The sequence below is a fragment of the Ooceraea biroi genome, chromosome 6 (assembly GCF_003672135.1).
Source record: "Ooceraea biroi isolate clonal line C1 chromosome 6, Obir_v5.4, whole genome shotgun sequence".
In the NCBI taxonomy this organism is placed as follows: Eukaryota; Metazoa; Arthropoda; class Insecta; order Hymenoptera; family Formicidae; genus Ooceraea; species Ooceraea biroi.
In genome coordinates, this window is record NC_039511.1 from 4,685,505 (window position 1) to 4,701,523 (window position 16,019).

The 16,019-nt window shown below is 43.1% G+C and overlaps 1 protein-coding gene across 9 annotated transcripts in view; it reads right to left on the reverse strand.

Moving 5' to 3' along the window:
* Positions 1–16,019, reverse strand: part of LOC105281864 (homeobox protein extradenticle) — a 46,752-nt gene that overhangs the window by 5,993 nt on the left and 24,740 nt on the right. For 2 of the 9 annotated variants that reach the window (XM_011343423.3, XM_026970054.1), the window contains exons 3-7: positions 14,591–14,844; positions 9,258–9,448; positions 8,985–9,120; positions 8,384–8,480; positions 6,555–6,742 (exon numbers count right to left, since the gene is read on the reverse strand). In XM_011343423.3, the coding sequence (XP_011341725.1) occupies positions 6,555–6,742; positions 8,384–8,480; positions 8,985–9,120; positions 9,258–9,448; positions 14,591–14,844 (866 nt within the window). Of the gene's footprint in view, positions 1–211; positions 2,313–2,433; positions 2,589–5,561; positions 5,971–6,554; positions 6,743–8,383; positions 8,481–8,984; positions 9,121–9,257; positions 9,449–14,590; positions 14,845–16,019 lie in introns of those variants that run through there. The other 7 variants (XM_011343441.3, XM_011343414.3, XM_011343399.3 and 4 more) reach the window with 7 other exon arrangements.

The following is a 16,019-nucleotide window of genomic DNA, read 5'->3' on the forward strand; positions in this document are numbered from 1 at the left end:
ATCATTCGGATATTATCATTTGGATATCTCGCTATCCAGGAAATAATTGCGCAAAAAGAACATTGAATCCTCTCGAATTCGCCAATGCCACGTACCGGCGTCTATTCTACTGTCTACGCGAAATTCTGAACTCTGCAAAACGAACTACAATGAAATTTTCGACATTCTCACGCACAAATATACACACATTTTCTCTATCTTCTTCCATTACTTTATCTGTTTGTCTCTCCTTCGTCTATTCATCCAAGTATCCTCAATCAACCAGATACACACACACACACAATACAAATACTCCACTTCTGTCTCTCTTTCTTGAAACAAACAGATAATTACGCACACATGTACTACCTTGTGAAACCATTACGCACGTGGGCCTCTGAAAGCAAAGTATTATCGTATATTCTAAACGACTCTTTTATTAAACTAATTTCGACAAGACTGCGACCATTTTGCGTCAACGAATGATCTTCTGTGGAAGCGTGCTTAATCCAGAAGAACATCGATAAAACGTTTAGGTTTCGGAGGCTCTCGTGTCTTGAAAGTCTACATGCAGACATGCATGTCACGGAAAAGTATCTGTCCTAGTAATCTTTCCAACTGTACACTTGACGTTGCTTTGTTTCCTCCTATCGGTTTATGTACATATCGTACATATGAACTCTGTGTATGTGTTTTTGTGTATAATGTGTGTATAAAGCTGCCTTTCAATAAGTTTTCTATAAGGTTTAAGTATCGAAAGCCGTGTAAAAGGAGCGACGAATGAAATCGCGCGCAATGCAAATCGGGTGCGTGTATGCCGTCTAGGATTTATGTACAAAACGGTGGAAACTCGTGTAACTCCATGAGCGTGGTCTTCCATCGTTGCCTCTCAGACACCGAAACTAAAAAGAGAAACAGCAGAATGTGTCCTCCCGCGCAAATAATTACGTGGCCCATTCGAGTGCCGCCACCGGAAGCGCTCGATCGTCAGAGCAATCCTCAGTTCGCGCTCCTCAGCATCGTTTGAGATACCCGTGCGATCGATCATTAATCGAGTTAAACTTATCGCTTGCTGCCACCAATTCTTACTACCTACGTGTAACAAACCACCTATCTAACGTATATTTCTACAATCTAAAAAAAAGAAAAGTCCCAATATCAAAATCTTATTGCACACTTAGCGAGATCTAATCCTAAGGGAAGAGCTCGAAGGCGAGGACGTCTTTCTTTCTGGAGGGAGCGATGACCGCAAAAGGGGCGGAGAGAGTCCTCCGCTCTCCCCGGTATACATGTAAATCGGTCGGCGCGCGAGATTCGGTACAGAATCGAACGAAGAGATCCAGGACCCGCGTGTCTTTGGCGTGAGACACGCGCGAATACACGATCTGCGCGTCCGTCGCATCTTTCTATCGTCGCTGCATTCTCGCATTTCTTCCAATGTTGGTCCGATTCTTCAGGATGTGGATCATCTACGAGCGAAGTTAGCAGGAAGAAGAATTGTTCTTGAACACGCGAGGAAACCTCGCGTCGATCCTTCCGCGCCGGATTATCGAGCTTGACTTTCTCCTTGCTTACGCCGAATCACGGAAATTCCCGTCGATATCCGCCGAAATCGCCGTATCCGCAAATTTCGCTCTTCCGTAACGTCAGATTATCATCCGGAAAACTGTTCCCGACATTCTGCTGGCGCGTAGACCTCCACACGAGCAACCTCCGACGTATATCGCGTCCGCATTTTTAACGTAACGCGACGCGCGCCTTCCTTTCCCCCATGCAGCGCGCTTGGTTCGAAAATAAATTCTACTCCCCACGGGGTCCACGAGCAGGAGGTCTTCGTCTGCAGTAACGCGCGAGTCCAGTCAAAGCGCCTCCGTGAAACGGGCTAGGAGTCGGAATTTCGAAATGTCCCCGTCGACACGCAGACACGCGTGTCGTATGTATATATTGCACTATCGATGAGTTAGATGAGAACCAAACTGGCACCTCGCGAAGAATCCTAACAATGTCTCTCTGCCCGAGCACTTCTCCCGTTCCTAGAGGTTTCTCGCGCGAAATCCACATCTCTTTCGCCTGTTTCTCCCTTCGAGAACAATCCTAGGGAACGAGATCTGCGCTTGTTGCAACGGAGGACGATGTCGCGACTGGCTTTCGCGTCAGCTTCTAATTCCGGGTCATCTCTCTCTTTTTTCTCTCTCTCTCTATCTTTCTCTTTCTTTCTCGCGCTTTTTCTTTTTATCTCTAAGTTCTCTCATATTTCTCTCTTATCTCGTGTCGAGTTGCGGCGAGTTTCGCTAGCTACAATTGCGAGCGTTTTAGGCCGGCCTGACGCATCACTGGAAACACAATAAAAAGCACGAGAGGCCGAGATCAGTGTACACGCATCAGAGTCCCGATTTCCACGTTCTCTATAATTTTTCCCCGGCTGTGTGATCTCATTCTCTCTCCCTTTCTCTCCCTCATTCCGTTCATCCCTCTATCTTTCTGCCTCTCTCTCTCTCTCTCTCTCTCTCTCTCTCTCTCTCTTAGCTTCGACTGCGTGATTTTTTCGTGGCTGTCTGATCCGGTGTCTCTCTCTCACTCTCTGTCGCCTTCTAAGAATTTCGTTTCATCTGCATCAAGAAAAAACGATCATTGAGTCGATCTCGAGAGAATCAATTGGTATTCTCGATCTTTTTTTAACATCTCGCGTCAGATGATAATTTTAATCCTAAGAATTTGCCCGATCGCGATTTTCCATTTCCAAAGTTAAGTTAAGATTTGCCAGTTAGTGAAAGAAATTCTTCTTCGTTCGGACTTGCGTAATGTAATTTCTCTAGGACCGACAAGTGGAAGATGCGCGCGTTGTCCGGAATCCGCTCGGGCGCGAGGAATCGTTCGCGATCTCGCAGCCCCCGAGACAGATCGTTAAGGTGATGGAGAGTAGAAGAGACGGCGCAGCAGACGAGCGATGTACCAGTGACAGTAACGTAGATAACAGACATATTCGTGCGAGAACTGTGCTTGCGCGACAATGCGCCGTCTTTCTTCTCAAAATGATTGTCATTCTTCAATAATCTTCGCGATACACGTACGGAAAGCACGCGCGCAAAACAGCAAAGGCAGCAAATCCGAAAACAATTGGATTAGGAAAGAAAAGCTCTCCTCGACAAGTTCTTCGTGTCGCGTCACAAGCTCCGCGCTGCCGATCTTCGTTGCAACAAACACAGTTCCACGTTCCTTACTGTTACTATTAGTTATTAGACTGGAGGTACCAACCAGTAGCTGATTAGAGACGAGATTAAAAGAAAGGGGAGAAAAAGGGCGAAGACAAAACGAGGCAGTGTGATAAGTAACATGACGGAATTATAAGTGGATTATTGCTTAACCGGTGCAAGAATGTTAAGAGTCAGTCGGTCGGCGTGTGAAAGAGGCTCTTTGTGCTCATGTAAGAGTGTGTACAAGCGATTGCTCATTTGTTACGTTATGCGATTACGGAAAACGTTAGTGCCAGCTGCAGCATCAAGGGTGGAGGAATTTCTAGTCGTTACAAACTTTGCCATCAGAGTCGATCACATGTGCGCGACGCAACGTTGAAAGATCGGCGAGATCGATGTAATGATAAATCGACATCAAGTTCGACATAATTAGAAACAGAAATTGGAATTTGTTGATGCGTAAACCTGCTATCTGCTGTGTGTGCTTGCTGTCCCAGAGTAGACTCAAAATTTAAACCTAACAAATCAAAAAAATAATACCTCACGAATGGTATCCTTGAAAAGCAACAGTATATTTAAAAAAACAAGCTGAATAATAGGCCATAAATTCGCTCTTTCTTTCCGCTAAATTGTATTTCGAAATTCAAGCTTGTTACATTAAAAAATTATATTTTTATCGCGGAGAATATATTTGCTACGAGATTGATTGGAAAGAAAATTTGTCGACCTATAAATTCGCTACGTGTCGTGTTTCGTTCTAGATCGGATTGAAGAAGCGCTGATCGAACGATAAAACTGATAGGACCTAACGCCAGCAAGAAAATACAGGAGGGCGCGAGCTCCGTTTCGGATCGATAAAGAAGTAGAGAACTATACGGGAGCCGGAAGTGACTGCAGAACAGCGCAGCCACGAGCATGCATTTTAGTCGCTTCATTTCAATCCTTGCGAAGCGAAGTTTTCGAGCTTCCAGAATAAACCAGATGAGCTGCAACATTAATTTTGTCCCAGAGCTTCCTCGAAATGGCCCCAATTCCAATTTTCCAACATGGAAGCATTTTCCGAAATAGTAAGATCTGCCGACAACCAACCGGAAGAAAATATTATTGTGCACCATTAACAAACCTGTTAAGAATAACTTAATTCTCATATGTATGAGTATGGCGAACTGAGTGAGTTTTTCGCCAGATAACACATTGGACGAATATATAGCGGATTTTTTTATTCGGCGATAGGATTGTAGTCGGTCCGTGAAACATCGACAAGTGATCAATGTATCGACATGTCAGATATTGGATCCATCGACTAGGAATTCCTACAGAAATCTCCTGCCAGGCTTGCCCAATATTCCCGCTCTCGCCCTGTGTTTACTCGCAAATTTAATTTAACGTCACTCCCCGCCACGTGACATCGTTGAAATTGTACGTCAACGAGATTTACTACATTTGAAGAACAGAGTGCCACGCGAGACGATCCCTGCACGAGCGAGCGACGTTAAAACGAAAATTAGTACGCGCATAAACCAATTCGCCAATTGCGGTGAGATACTTTCTATCTCGGCAAGTCTAATGAAAAGACTTCATGGAGAAAAAGGACCGTGCAAACTTAACGCTTGACAAAGAAGAACACAGCACACAGCGGACCATGAAAGCAAATCGGGACTATGAATAACTGTCTCCAATAAATTTATGGAGTTAAAAAGAGCAATGTAATGAAGAAGGAGAAAGAAGAGAAGAACAGGAATGAACGAACGTTGCACCGAGTGGCCGAGCGATGTCTCAAGGGGAGCAAATTAGAGCAGGTTTATCGAAGATTGATACACCAAGGAGTGCCATTAGGTATGACACACTCCGGAGAGATGCCACAAATTATCCGTCGCAAATTTTCCTTCGTCCAAATTCGCCTCGTTGCGTTGCATCGCGGGAATGCTAGCGACTCGTTAGGAGCGGCGGCGCGCATCCACCAGCTCCATTAATATGTGAGAGAGCCAGCCCTGCCTAAAAAGTGACTTAGCAACTCCAATGCATACTAAGCAAACCTGGCGCTATTGGCTGCTAGCTGTGGTAGGTGGACTGGTGTTGTGTGTGTGCGTGTACCTCGTATGTATCTGTGCAGTCCCTAGCACCCCCTACCCGAATCCAACACACCCTTCGCACCCGTGACTGTCGGCGCCCTCGAGCCCATCTTTACGGGCCAGCAACAGCGTATCCAGCCTAGTATACATATTACAACAACGCACGCACACATCTAATCGAATGCACTCGCATGACAGCATACATACACATACACGCGCATATACAGGATAAGGGGGATTATGCACGAAAATTCACTAGTTTGCATATTTTCTTGTATAAAGAAAATGAATTGAGATTTATACATTAATTAATTTTCTCAAATAAAAAGTTTTGTTTATTCAAAGATATTGCAATTGATTTATGTTCACTTTCATTTCACTTCATGTAATACATGTTGCTATTGAACAAATGTAAAACTGCAAAACTCTAAAAAGATTACATACAGAAATAATCAAAGAAATTCAGACAAATATATTATATAATGTATTCTTCTCTTTATTATATTATCATTTAATGTGATTGCATTAATATTTTCGAAATTGAAACAATATTTTCAATTTGGTTTCACCTATTCAGGCAAGTATAAGATTTCCTGTATATTTTGTATACATTATACCATGCTGGAATTCAAGTATACCCCTTCACCAGTATATCCTTTCTTTTTCTCACGTTCTTACTCTCTTTCTCTCTCCCTTTTTCACTCTTTTCTTTTCCTTTTCTCCCTCTGATAGTGAGTGTAAGTATGCGGAAGCCGAGATGCAAGCAGTGGTCCGAAAATGTTTAAAACAATTATATTAGGAACAGTAAATTGAAAAAACATGGAACGTTAATTGGAAGAATAGGAATTTTGTTCGTTATTCAATTTCTGTTATTTCTACAATTGTATAAAGAGAGAAACATGTAAAATATATTTATATATAAAAATATGTAATATATATATATATATAACTTTGTTATATAAAATATATGTTTTATTTCATTATAATAAAAGTTAATTTCTCGCATAAATTTTAGATTCTCAATATTCGTCTTCTTTCCAATTTTATTTTCTTGTGTAGACATATTGTATAGATCTATGTTTAACGATATTCATTTTCGATCGTCGCATCTTCGAACCAAAGTACTTGCACTTATTTTTACAATTGTATTAGTCTAAAGCAAAGTTCATGCATAATGGCTGCAAATGCATATCTAAGGAAGTAAGTGTAATTAACTACCAAAAATAGCTAATTAAAAAAGCTGATGAACAATATGCTCTAACAATATGCTACACTGCTATACAGATTATACAAATCGTACGGGTTTTACCTGGTGCATGGGATCATATCCCATGGAGCCATCATTGTACGGCTGCGAACCGTAATCGCTGCCGTTTATTCCCATGCTGTATCCGGCCATGTCCTGCGGTCCTCCGGGAGGTGCCGGCGACATCATCGGCGTCGGAGTGCCCTGGCTGGCACCACCCATGCTGTACGGCGATGCTCCTGCAAAAGCTGCTGTAGAAACAATCGCAGTGCATACAAACCTCGAGGGTGTTTTTTAAGTTATTTTTAAGCCACAGCGATAATTTGTCTTTCTGCTCCTCGCGTGCTTATGTTTCCTTTGGAGCTTAAACGTATCATACATCAGTGTGTAAAAAGATCAAAATATTGCGAGGATGATGCGATATCGAATGCCACTGAATTAATTTTTTATTTCATACATTATTACTTTGAAATGCCTTAACAATTTTGATTATCCGTGAAGATTTTGCTTTCATAAAAAATCCGGATTCTTCTGGTAATTTGTTCTACATTTGTTTAAGTGCCTCAGCTTTTAAAGTCGAGCATTCTACGCTTGTAAAAGCCTTCGCGCCATTTGAGGCAAGCGTTGTTTCATTGGGCGAGGTAGCGGGATCGTTAGAATTCCGTTTCTTTAATTATGAGAGGACCGCGGGCCGTTTCATCGTGAACATAGTCGAGAAAAGACAAACGCAGAAAGCTGAAAGAAATGCGAGAATCTCCATCCGTACTCACGTCCCGTTCACCCTCTGGCTCGCATTCCCCGCTCGTTTCCTTTCCCTCTCTTCTCCCTTCCTCTCTTTCTCGTATAATTGGTGAGTTAAAAATATCTCACGCCACCGACCAAAATAAAGTGAGATGCCTCGGTAGTTAAGCAGAGCGCGCGCGTAATTGCGACCAGGGTGGGATTCGCGAATCCGTGGCATGTCAGAATGGGACCGGGAATTTTTCTTGCTATTTTCACGAAAACAAGAGAGAAGATCGCGTTACCAGGACTGAAGGCGGGGAACGAGAACAAACAGTGAGAACGTGAGACGAGTGCGTCTGTCTTGTTGGTGAATATAACGAAGAAATGTCGTGTAGTCTCATCTATATTCTCTCTTGTACATCCCGATACTTTTAAAACCTTTACTCTTTCAAAAAATGCGAGGAGAACACGGCAGATGTGCTTTATCGACTTTAACTCGATTATTTTCCAATTCTGCAAAATTTATTTTAGCAACTCAACCAAACTTTCGAGAGTTATTTTCAAAGATATTTTCCTTGAGCATTCGGCGAGTCAAAGAGCGCAATCAGTATCGCCAGATTTATTTTTTCTCAACGATTCACCGGTGACCGCAATAATAACGTCATTCTCGCACTGAACAATGAGCAGTAAACTCCAGCCGTTTAATGATTTATAGTAATGAGATTTTCTTCGTGCTTTAAAGTTTTTGTATTTAAAGAACGCATATAAAAAAGTAACACGAAAAGAAATGGTGAATATCTCGATTAAACTATTTAATAATTCATTACTACAAACATACGTAAGATGGAACTTTTTAAAATTTTCTATTTCACTGAGTGTTTTTTGTTGATAAGACGCAACCAAAGGAATAATAAGCTCGAGAGAGCATTGAGAAAAGACGGCAGCAACGTAAAAGCTTCAAAGATTTTGCAAATCGTCATTTGTATTCCTATCATTTAGTGGCTCCAATATTTCACAACAATTGATATATTATTATTCGGAATTTGTTGTTTTAGAAATTAATACTTTATGAAGCAATTTCGAATATTTTTTATGTGCTTGCAAAACAATTGATTTAAACGGAATGAACTCATGAAGGAACACCCGTCGCTTTTAACGAAGCAACTTACCAGCTGCCTTCTTGGCGGCGTACAAATTTGCTTCCTCCTGCGCTTTACCGATGTTTTTCTTATAGCGTATCCTCTTGTTTCCAAACCAATTGGAAACCTGAAAATAAACAAAAATATATATGTTCATCTCTAGTTTGTCTTTAGTTTTTCAAGAATTTTTACGTACAATCGCACAATTAAATATGATTATACTATAATTGTTATTATATGTAGTTTAATAAAAAAAGCAAAAACTTACAAATATATTAAATAAAAGTACATGTATAAATAAAAAATAAAGAAAATGTTTAATGGCTCTTTTGCCTATTTGCAAACGAGTTGTTCAAAATGAAAACATTACTAGTTTCATGTAATAGATAGCAAAATTAATTTATACGTGCCATCACAAAACGCACGCGTGTAATAAAGACATGTTTTTAATATTTATATCTATGCAAATATCACAAATTATAATTAATTGAGAACTTTCTAATCGAAATCTGGACGGTCCAGGCATTCTTGATATATTATAATTTACGGTGCTCTCAATTTTAGTTTAGCAATTGGCTCGCGTATAGACTTGGCACTATCTTGTCTTGATACATGAAAAAATGAACAGTACCTGGCTCACGGTAATTCCACATTTTCGCGCGAGCTCTTCCTTGGCCTCTTCGCTCGGATAGGGATTGCTCAGATGAGAGTAGAAGTACTCGTTCAAAATTTCGGATGCCTGCTTGCTAAAATTTCTTCTCTTACGTCTGCAATGATAATTAGTCTGTATCAATCACACTGATCGTATCGACGGTGTCTTTCAAACTGTAATCAAGAGAATATATAGTGGCTTGAAAATAATATGATTCTCCTAATATTAAATGTATCTGTTCTCGATACGAACCTGGCATCCAAGAATCGACTCCTCAGAATCATCACGGCCTCGCAGGTGGACTGTTTCAGCTGCATCTGAATGCTGGAGAACTTCTTGTGGATTATTTGGACCATCCTTTCGATTTCTTTCGGCGTAATCGGCCTGGTACGGCTCTGTTCCCTCAACAGGTTCATCACGTGGGTGGTAAATTCGTTACAAGCCTGAAACGAAGACAAAGCGTTCGATTATTCGTTAGCTGTCTAAACGGACACGTGTCGAGTTTGAAATATCTATGAAGCGCGACATAATTAAAGACTCGAAAGACAAAAGTGTAATTTCAGTCGTAATTTGCGTATATTTGTCGAAACGATGAAAGAAAGGTGATTTAGACGGGTAAGACATGAAGGAAAGAGTATCGTGACCAGAGAGCGAGCGGAAAAGTCGTGCGACGAAGCGAGGGAAGAAGTGAGAGACGAAGAACGCGTACGTATAATGCATTATTCCTGGTGGCTGCTCGGTTTAAGGGAAAAAGGACTTTACTCGATATCAGTATTCGAGGCGAGCACGTTGCCTCCTAAGAAAGGGAGAGAACCAAAGAGAACAAGAGAGATAACGAAAGAGAGAGAAAGACAGCGAGACGAAACGGGTGAGCAGAGCAGGGGGAGTGGCTTTTCCTGAGGGAAGGAACCGGGAAAAGGCTGCGGGAGGATGTCGGAATACTAGAGGCGGCGGTGGAGAAAGGGGATCGAACAGGGTGGCTTGCAATTTCGAAATGGATTCCACTCCGCCGACGACCACCACCCTCCCTCTTTCTCTTCCTCCTTCTTCTACTATCCACTATGTGGCTTCTCTTCGTTCTCTTCCATTCCGTTCCTTTCTTCGCACGAGACTCGTGGGGTGGATCAACCCCGTTCTCGTCGGCTGTTGCACGTGACAGAAAGAGGGAGAGAAAGAAAGAGAGAGAGAGTGAGAAGGGGTGGAGGTGCAAGGAACGAACGGAACGCTGCTGAATTGGATGGAAAAGCCGTAGCGACTCGCATTTCGCCGGACTGATTTCCTTTAATTTCTAAAACGCTTTAAGCCTCAGAGCGAATGACACTGGCCGATAATCACCCGACGGCTATTATCATAGAATATGCAACTGACAATATGAATCCTTGCATTTTCGATCATTCGAGTACGCATTCCGAGACGCATTACTCAGCACTTTTGTGCCACATATTTCTGAGGCACTGTGTAACGCTCTTCTGCCATCTCACACCCGCGAAGTGACATTGGTCTAGACACTAAGTAATAAAACAGGATCTACGCTGCCGTCTCCGATACAAATCAGCCACAGGCACGAATTCGATTATACAACCGTTGAAACTTTCCGTGTTTCCCTGACCGCAGAAACAAGCGCAGAGAGCGCTTGCCGATATATTTAGCAGTGCACACATTGGAATTTCCATAACGTTGGCAAAGCCGGGCAAGCCCGCCTCTTTATAATCGTGGTACATGTACGCAGCCATATTAATAGAGCGTGTCGCAGTAAAATTAGAGAGCCGTGAGAAAATGCTCTTTTGCTGGAAGGCGGAATACGGCACCGAGCGTTTCCGTTAAGTCATTGTATACCATATGTGCCGTTTCTCGTAATAATGACTAAAAACCTGACGACGCTATTTAATGCATTTATTCAAAAAAGCAGAGATATCCGAATAAACATCCAACAAGTATCTAAATTATTCTGAAAGCACGTTTTACTCTGCCGTAAAGTTAACTCTGCCGCGTTGAAAACATCTTTATTTTTAGTTTTCTTTTTTCTTTCTCTCAAATTATAGACAATAATTCAAAGAGCACAGGATATTTACATCTGCAATCATACTTAATGCGATTTACGGTGGATCATACTAGTCGAACAGCCGTGGCAGTAAAACAAAATATTTATGCGCGCATAAAAACCCTCCCCCGCGCAAACGCCGGAAGAGATGCATTCTGCATACTTTTCCTGAGATACAATACAAGATAGCCCGCGGTGCGCGCGCTCGGAATCAGAGTTGGAAATCGGGTAAAATAAAGGCGGGCATGTACCGACGAAATTCATGGTAGAGACGATGTTTGCTGGCGGTGATCACGCGATCTCGTAAAACCCAATGCGGTTCTATTCTCGTGCTTGTCACGCCATGTTGCATAGCCAGGCAGACATTCACTCTAATGCAGCGAGTCGACCGAATTTGAATAGTAAATTTCGCTTATGACCAAACTTTCCGCCCTGACAACGTCGTCCACTAACTAACCCAATGACTGAACTTTTCAGATGCGACAAAATATTTGTGCCGCGTGTTACCGCAAATTCTCCCCGGTAACGTTGTCTTTTTTCTCTCTCAGAGAACGCGCTTCTCCAATACTTAAGTTTCACTGAATGTTAATAAGTTGCGGATGATAATCTTTGAATAATAAGAAATTAAAGAACCAGGGAAAAAGATATTAAGGAGGCGGAATTCTTCGACGCAGAGCGGAGAGAGAAGATTTAAAACTCGTTAACGACCCCGTTTATCGGCGCACCACCCCTCCCCGGCACGCACGAGCTGCATCGCGAGTGCACGCGAGCGTACATGTTTTCGGTGCGCTCAGCATGCATATTGTTGCGGCCACAAAGAGCCGTGCGCGCATTACAGGGGCGGATCCAGGGCGTTTCCAGGAGTGCGGACGTCAAATTGTTATTTATGATTTACGCGAATGGCAGCGCGAACCGCGAATTACCGTTTCCTAAAAATACGACTACCAATTTTCGCATTAATATCCCTTGCTGGCAGGTGCAGCCTGCAGCGGAACGACAAACGCTACCATCAGCTTTGTTTCGCGCAAAAGAGACGGCGCTATTTCGGCGGCTACCAGTTTACAAAATGAAATTAAAAATAAAAAACGAAAGGCGCCACATAGCTAAAGTGTTAAATTAAAATAATTTTGCACAAGAATATCGCGTGCACTTTTAATCCAACCCTGACGAATGCGCCGCGGTGGACCTCCGGGTTGTGCGTGTTTACCGCGGGGAAACATCAAGCCCGCTGACACACGGTGAAATATGGGGTCGAAACGGGTGTGGCAATTAAAGCACACGGCCCGCACACACATACACACACGCGCGTGATGTATATCCGTAGGGAGTGGGTGTACGGAAAAACTGCCGGCGAAAACGCGAGCGGCGTTAAAAAGAATTATGCGCGTAGGGCCGATGAGCGGGCCCTATTTACGCTAAGAACGGCCGATTACGGTCGACGTCATGCGAGGAAAAAAAAAGACGAAGGAGGAAGTGCAAAGGCTTTTTATCAGGTAGCAACGCGTACGTCAAGCGGGATGACCGGTAATCTGTCCCGCGATGAAAAGGGACGCGACAGAACGGTCGGAGCGATGAGAACGCGCGATTTTACATCGTGACGAGCACGCCGACATCTCTGAATCGCGACGAATTGCCTGAAATTATACTTGGAGAAACGCGATTCGAAGATTTGTGGGAATTTATGGGAGATTCTTGTCGCCGCTTCTCTCGTCAGAAATTGTTAGGAATAATACATTCGTCGGGAATTAGGACTCGGGATAGTCAGTCCAGAATGTATTTATTGCCACTCAGGTTTACCTCGATCGATCTTGTTTCGGTTTAAAACTCGATTGTCTTTCGAGAGCATAATAATTTTAAATAATTTTAAAATTTAGTTATTATAAAATTATTAATTATAATTATCAAAATAACAAGTAAAAGTACACCTAGCATTTCTTGTTTTGACTTCTGTGTTTGTACTTGGATCGTTAAATTCTATCTAAAATGGTTTCATCGGATTGAGCTATCAGGGCGAGTCGAATTGCAAGCGGATCGAAGTGGTGATTTAAAAATGAAGCGGCTGGCCGAAAGCAAGAGAGACGGAGAGAGATTCTTAATGAAACGGTTCGTGATAACATCGTCGAATTTCCGCAGTGGCATACGCGGTAGCAGCTCGCGCAGTGATTTGCGTCGTTTTGAAAGAACCTGTATCACGCGACATACAGCAGGGGCCAGCCTGTCCGGCACGCGAGATTTTACTTAGCGCAAGCGGGCCGGTTCATTAGCACGCGAATCGCCGTGCCAGAGACGGCAGCGGTCATTTCTCCCGGGCACGCATAACGTTTATTATTCCCTTCTTATCAGTCCGTTTCGAATGATCGCGGAACGCCTGACAGCTGAAGATTGCAAATTAGTCGCGATTAAAAACACCATTGCTGCAAAAACTGTTACGTTAATAAAAAAAATATGGATGATCAATATGCATGAGGAGAAAATGCGGTGAAAATTGCAATACAGCATGGAGAAGAATCATTAACGTTTTTATTAAAAATGGTAAAAGTGCAGAAGCTGCTTGAACTCACGGAACGTGCGCTAGCAATCCGAGACTGCATTACTGATGGGAATTCTGCCCGTCTAACATCCGAGGCGTTGCGAGATCGCCGATTATTGCGTAAGCCTGTGATTAGCGGTTTACCGCACCGATTCGCTTTCGATCGCCGTTCGCGTTACAAGCCGCGGGAATCGCTCCTCTAAACGCTCATACTATAAACGCACCTTAACGAGGCCGCGAGATCGTCGGTGGACGATAAATTCGCGTTGACGTCGTTGAATTTCACGAGCGGGGAGATTATCGATGGCGAAATCGAGCTGGCTGATAGCGCGCCGGGATGGCCGAATTTGTCAGCCGCCGGATCTCGACGATAACCGCGGGACTACACGTTAAATTTTTCATTTTGCCGAGAGTTTTCCTGGAGTGAGGGTGAGTAACGGCGCTCGTTTATGCGCAGCGAGTTCATTTCGCTGTTCTCCTTTTCCGTTGTTTTTTCTCCTCCTTTTTGCCTTCTCTCTCTCTCTCTTCTCGCAAAGTCGGACGATGATAAAACGACCGATGTAACTCCGGCGACCCGAATTCAATACTCGATACCGCACCGATAATGGCGCGGGTCCCCTTCCCCACGCTTGCGGCGAATAATATTCATAAGCGAGATTTGCATAAAGCGAGCGTGCTCGCTCTCTCCTCGGAATGAGTAATTTTCCGTGAGGAAGCGGGGAGGGGTCATTTTGCGACGTCGCGCGCGCAAATGTAAAAATATTTGACTGCGGTGGCCGCGCGCGTTGCGAAAATCAATACGCGGAAGTTTAAACTTAACTCGTTTGGCTGTAATGAACCGATCGGCTGGTATGCGTTTCCCATGTATTTATGAACTGATCGGGATTAAATTCACAAAGACGAGCAAACGACGACACGCTTGCTATGAGAGAAAGAAGATGAAGCTTCTACTAAAGAAATCGCATAAATTCGAAGTTGCCTAATGACACATGTATTTTCTTTTGCACCACGTACCTGCTCGTACTTTTCCAGTTCTTGATGATAAATTTGCCTAATTTGAGCGAGCTTGGCTCTGTAGTCCGAGTGTTCGATAGCATTGTCCGGTTGCCCAGGAGGTCCCGCGGCTGCTGCTGCGGATGCCGAAGCAGCAGCACCTGCTCCACCGCCCTTTTCTGGTCCAGCGACTCCCTCGGCAATCAACATATTGTCCAACCTCATCAGTTGCGGATCCGGCGGCTCCTCTTCTTGCGTGTTTCTCAAAGATAAAACTGAAAACAGAAGAAAACGACAGGTTGAGATAACATCGAAATTGCATGGGGAAGAAATTTTATAACTCTTTAATCATTTCTGTAAATTTTATGCTATTGAGGAAAATATAGTAAGAAATTTCTCTTACATTTAATGATTTCCGTGAAAGAATTTTACGCTATTGAAGAAAATATTATCTCTAGGATGCTTCGAAATTTTCTTCGATATGTAATTATTCTTTTAAAAATACAGTTTAGAGATAGACTGGTGCCTGATATTTCTCTAGTGTCTCGCATTCGCAATTTTCATACATTGAACTTTTCGAGAATGGATAACGCGACTTGAAAGAATCTTAGAGAGAAGGGGAGGAGACTTTGGCGTTTCTCGTGGACATATCCATGTGAAAATCCAGGAGGTTGCTTGCGCGACCATAGCTTCAGGGTCGCGCGTTTGTCGATCATAAAAGAATCAATTTTGCTTTGGCCGTGTCCCCAAACGTCTCCAGTCCGCTTCCTCTCGTCTTAAGGGCCCGTTGCACGCAGTGGTTTAGAACGGGTAGTTCACCGTGGTGTAACAGCGGTTTTATTGTACTTTTACGGCGCATGATGGAGCTGGACGACCCATAAAACCGCAGAGCGAGGGACTCTCTATACCCGCCCTTCGCACACCCCCGCCGTTTTCCCGCTATCCTCACGCGACGCTCCCTGCCACGAAGATGCAGCCCCGTCGTCTTCGACAGTTAGCACCCCTTCGCAAACGACAAACGCCGGCATGCATACAGAAGCGAGACGAAGCGGAATAGGGTTCTTAGCTCGAAGAAGCGTCACGAAGATGCTCCTCGTCGAAGATTTTTGTATGCAAATCACATGAAAGTGTCTTTGTCCATTATACAGGAAGATTATGCTGAATCGGCGTAAAATCCGTTGAAAAATTACAGCGGATGTATCGTGGTCAAAATAAAAATATAGTCCAATACAGATAAGAGATAAAAAAAATAATATAAAAATAAAAAAAGAGAATTTATTTCAAACTCTCGAAGATAAAATAAACTCAATTTATTTCTTCCGTGTTTGTTACTGCATTGTAGTTACCATTTTATTATAGAGTATATCTGAGAAAACCCATGAAGGTAAACTTCGACAAAGTATCATATTTCTCTGGCGCAGTTTTATGAATGAACTCACACGTTTGCAGT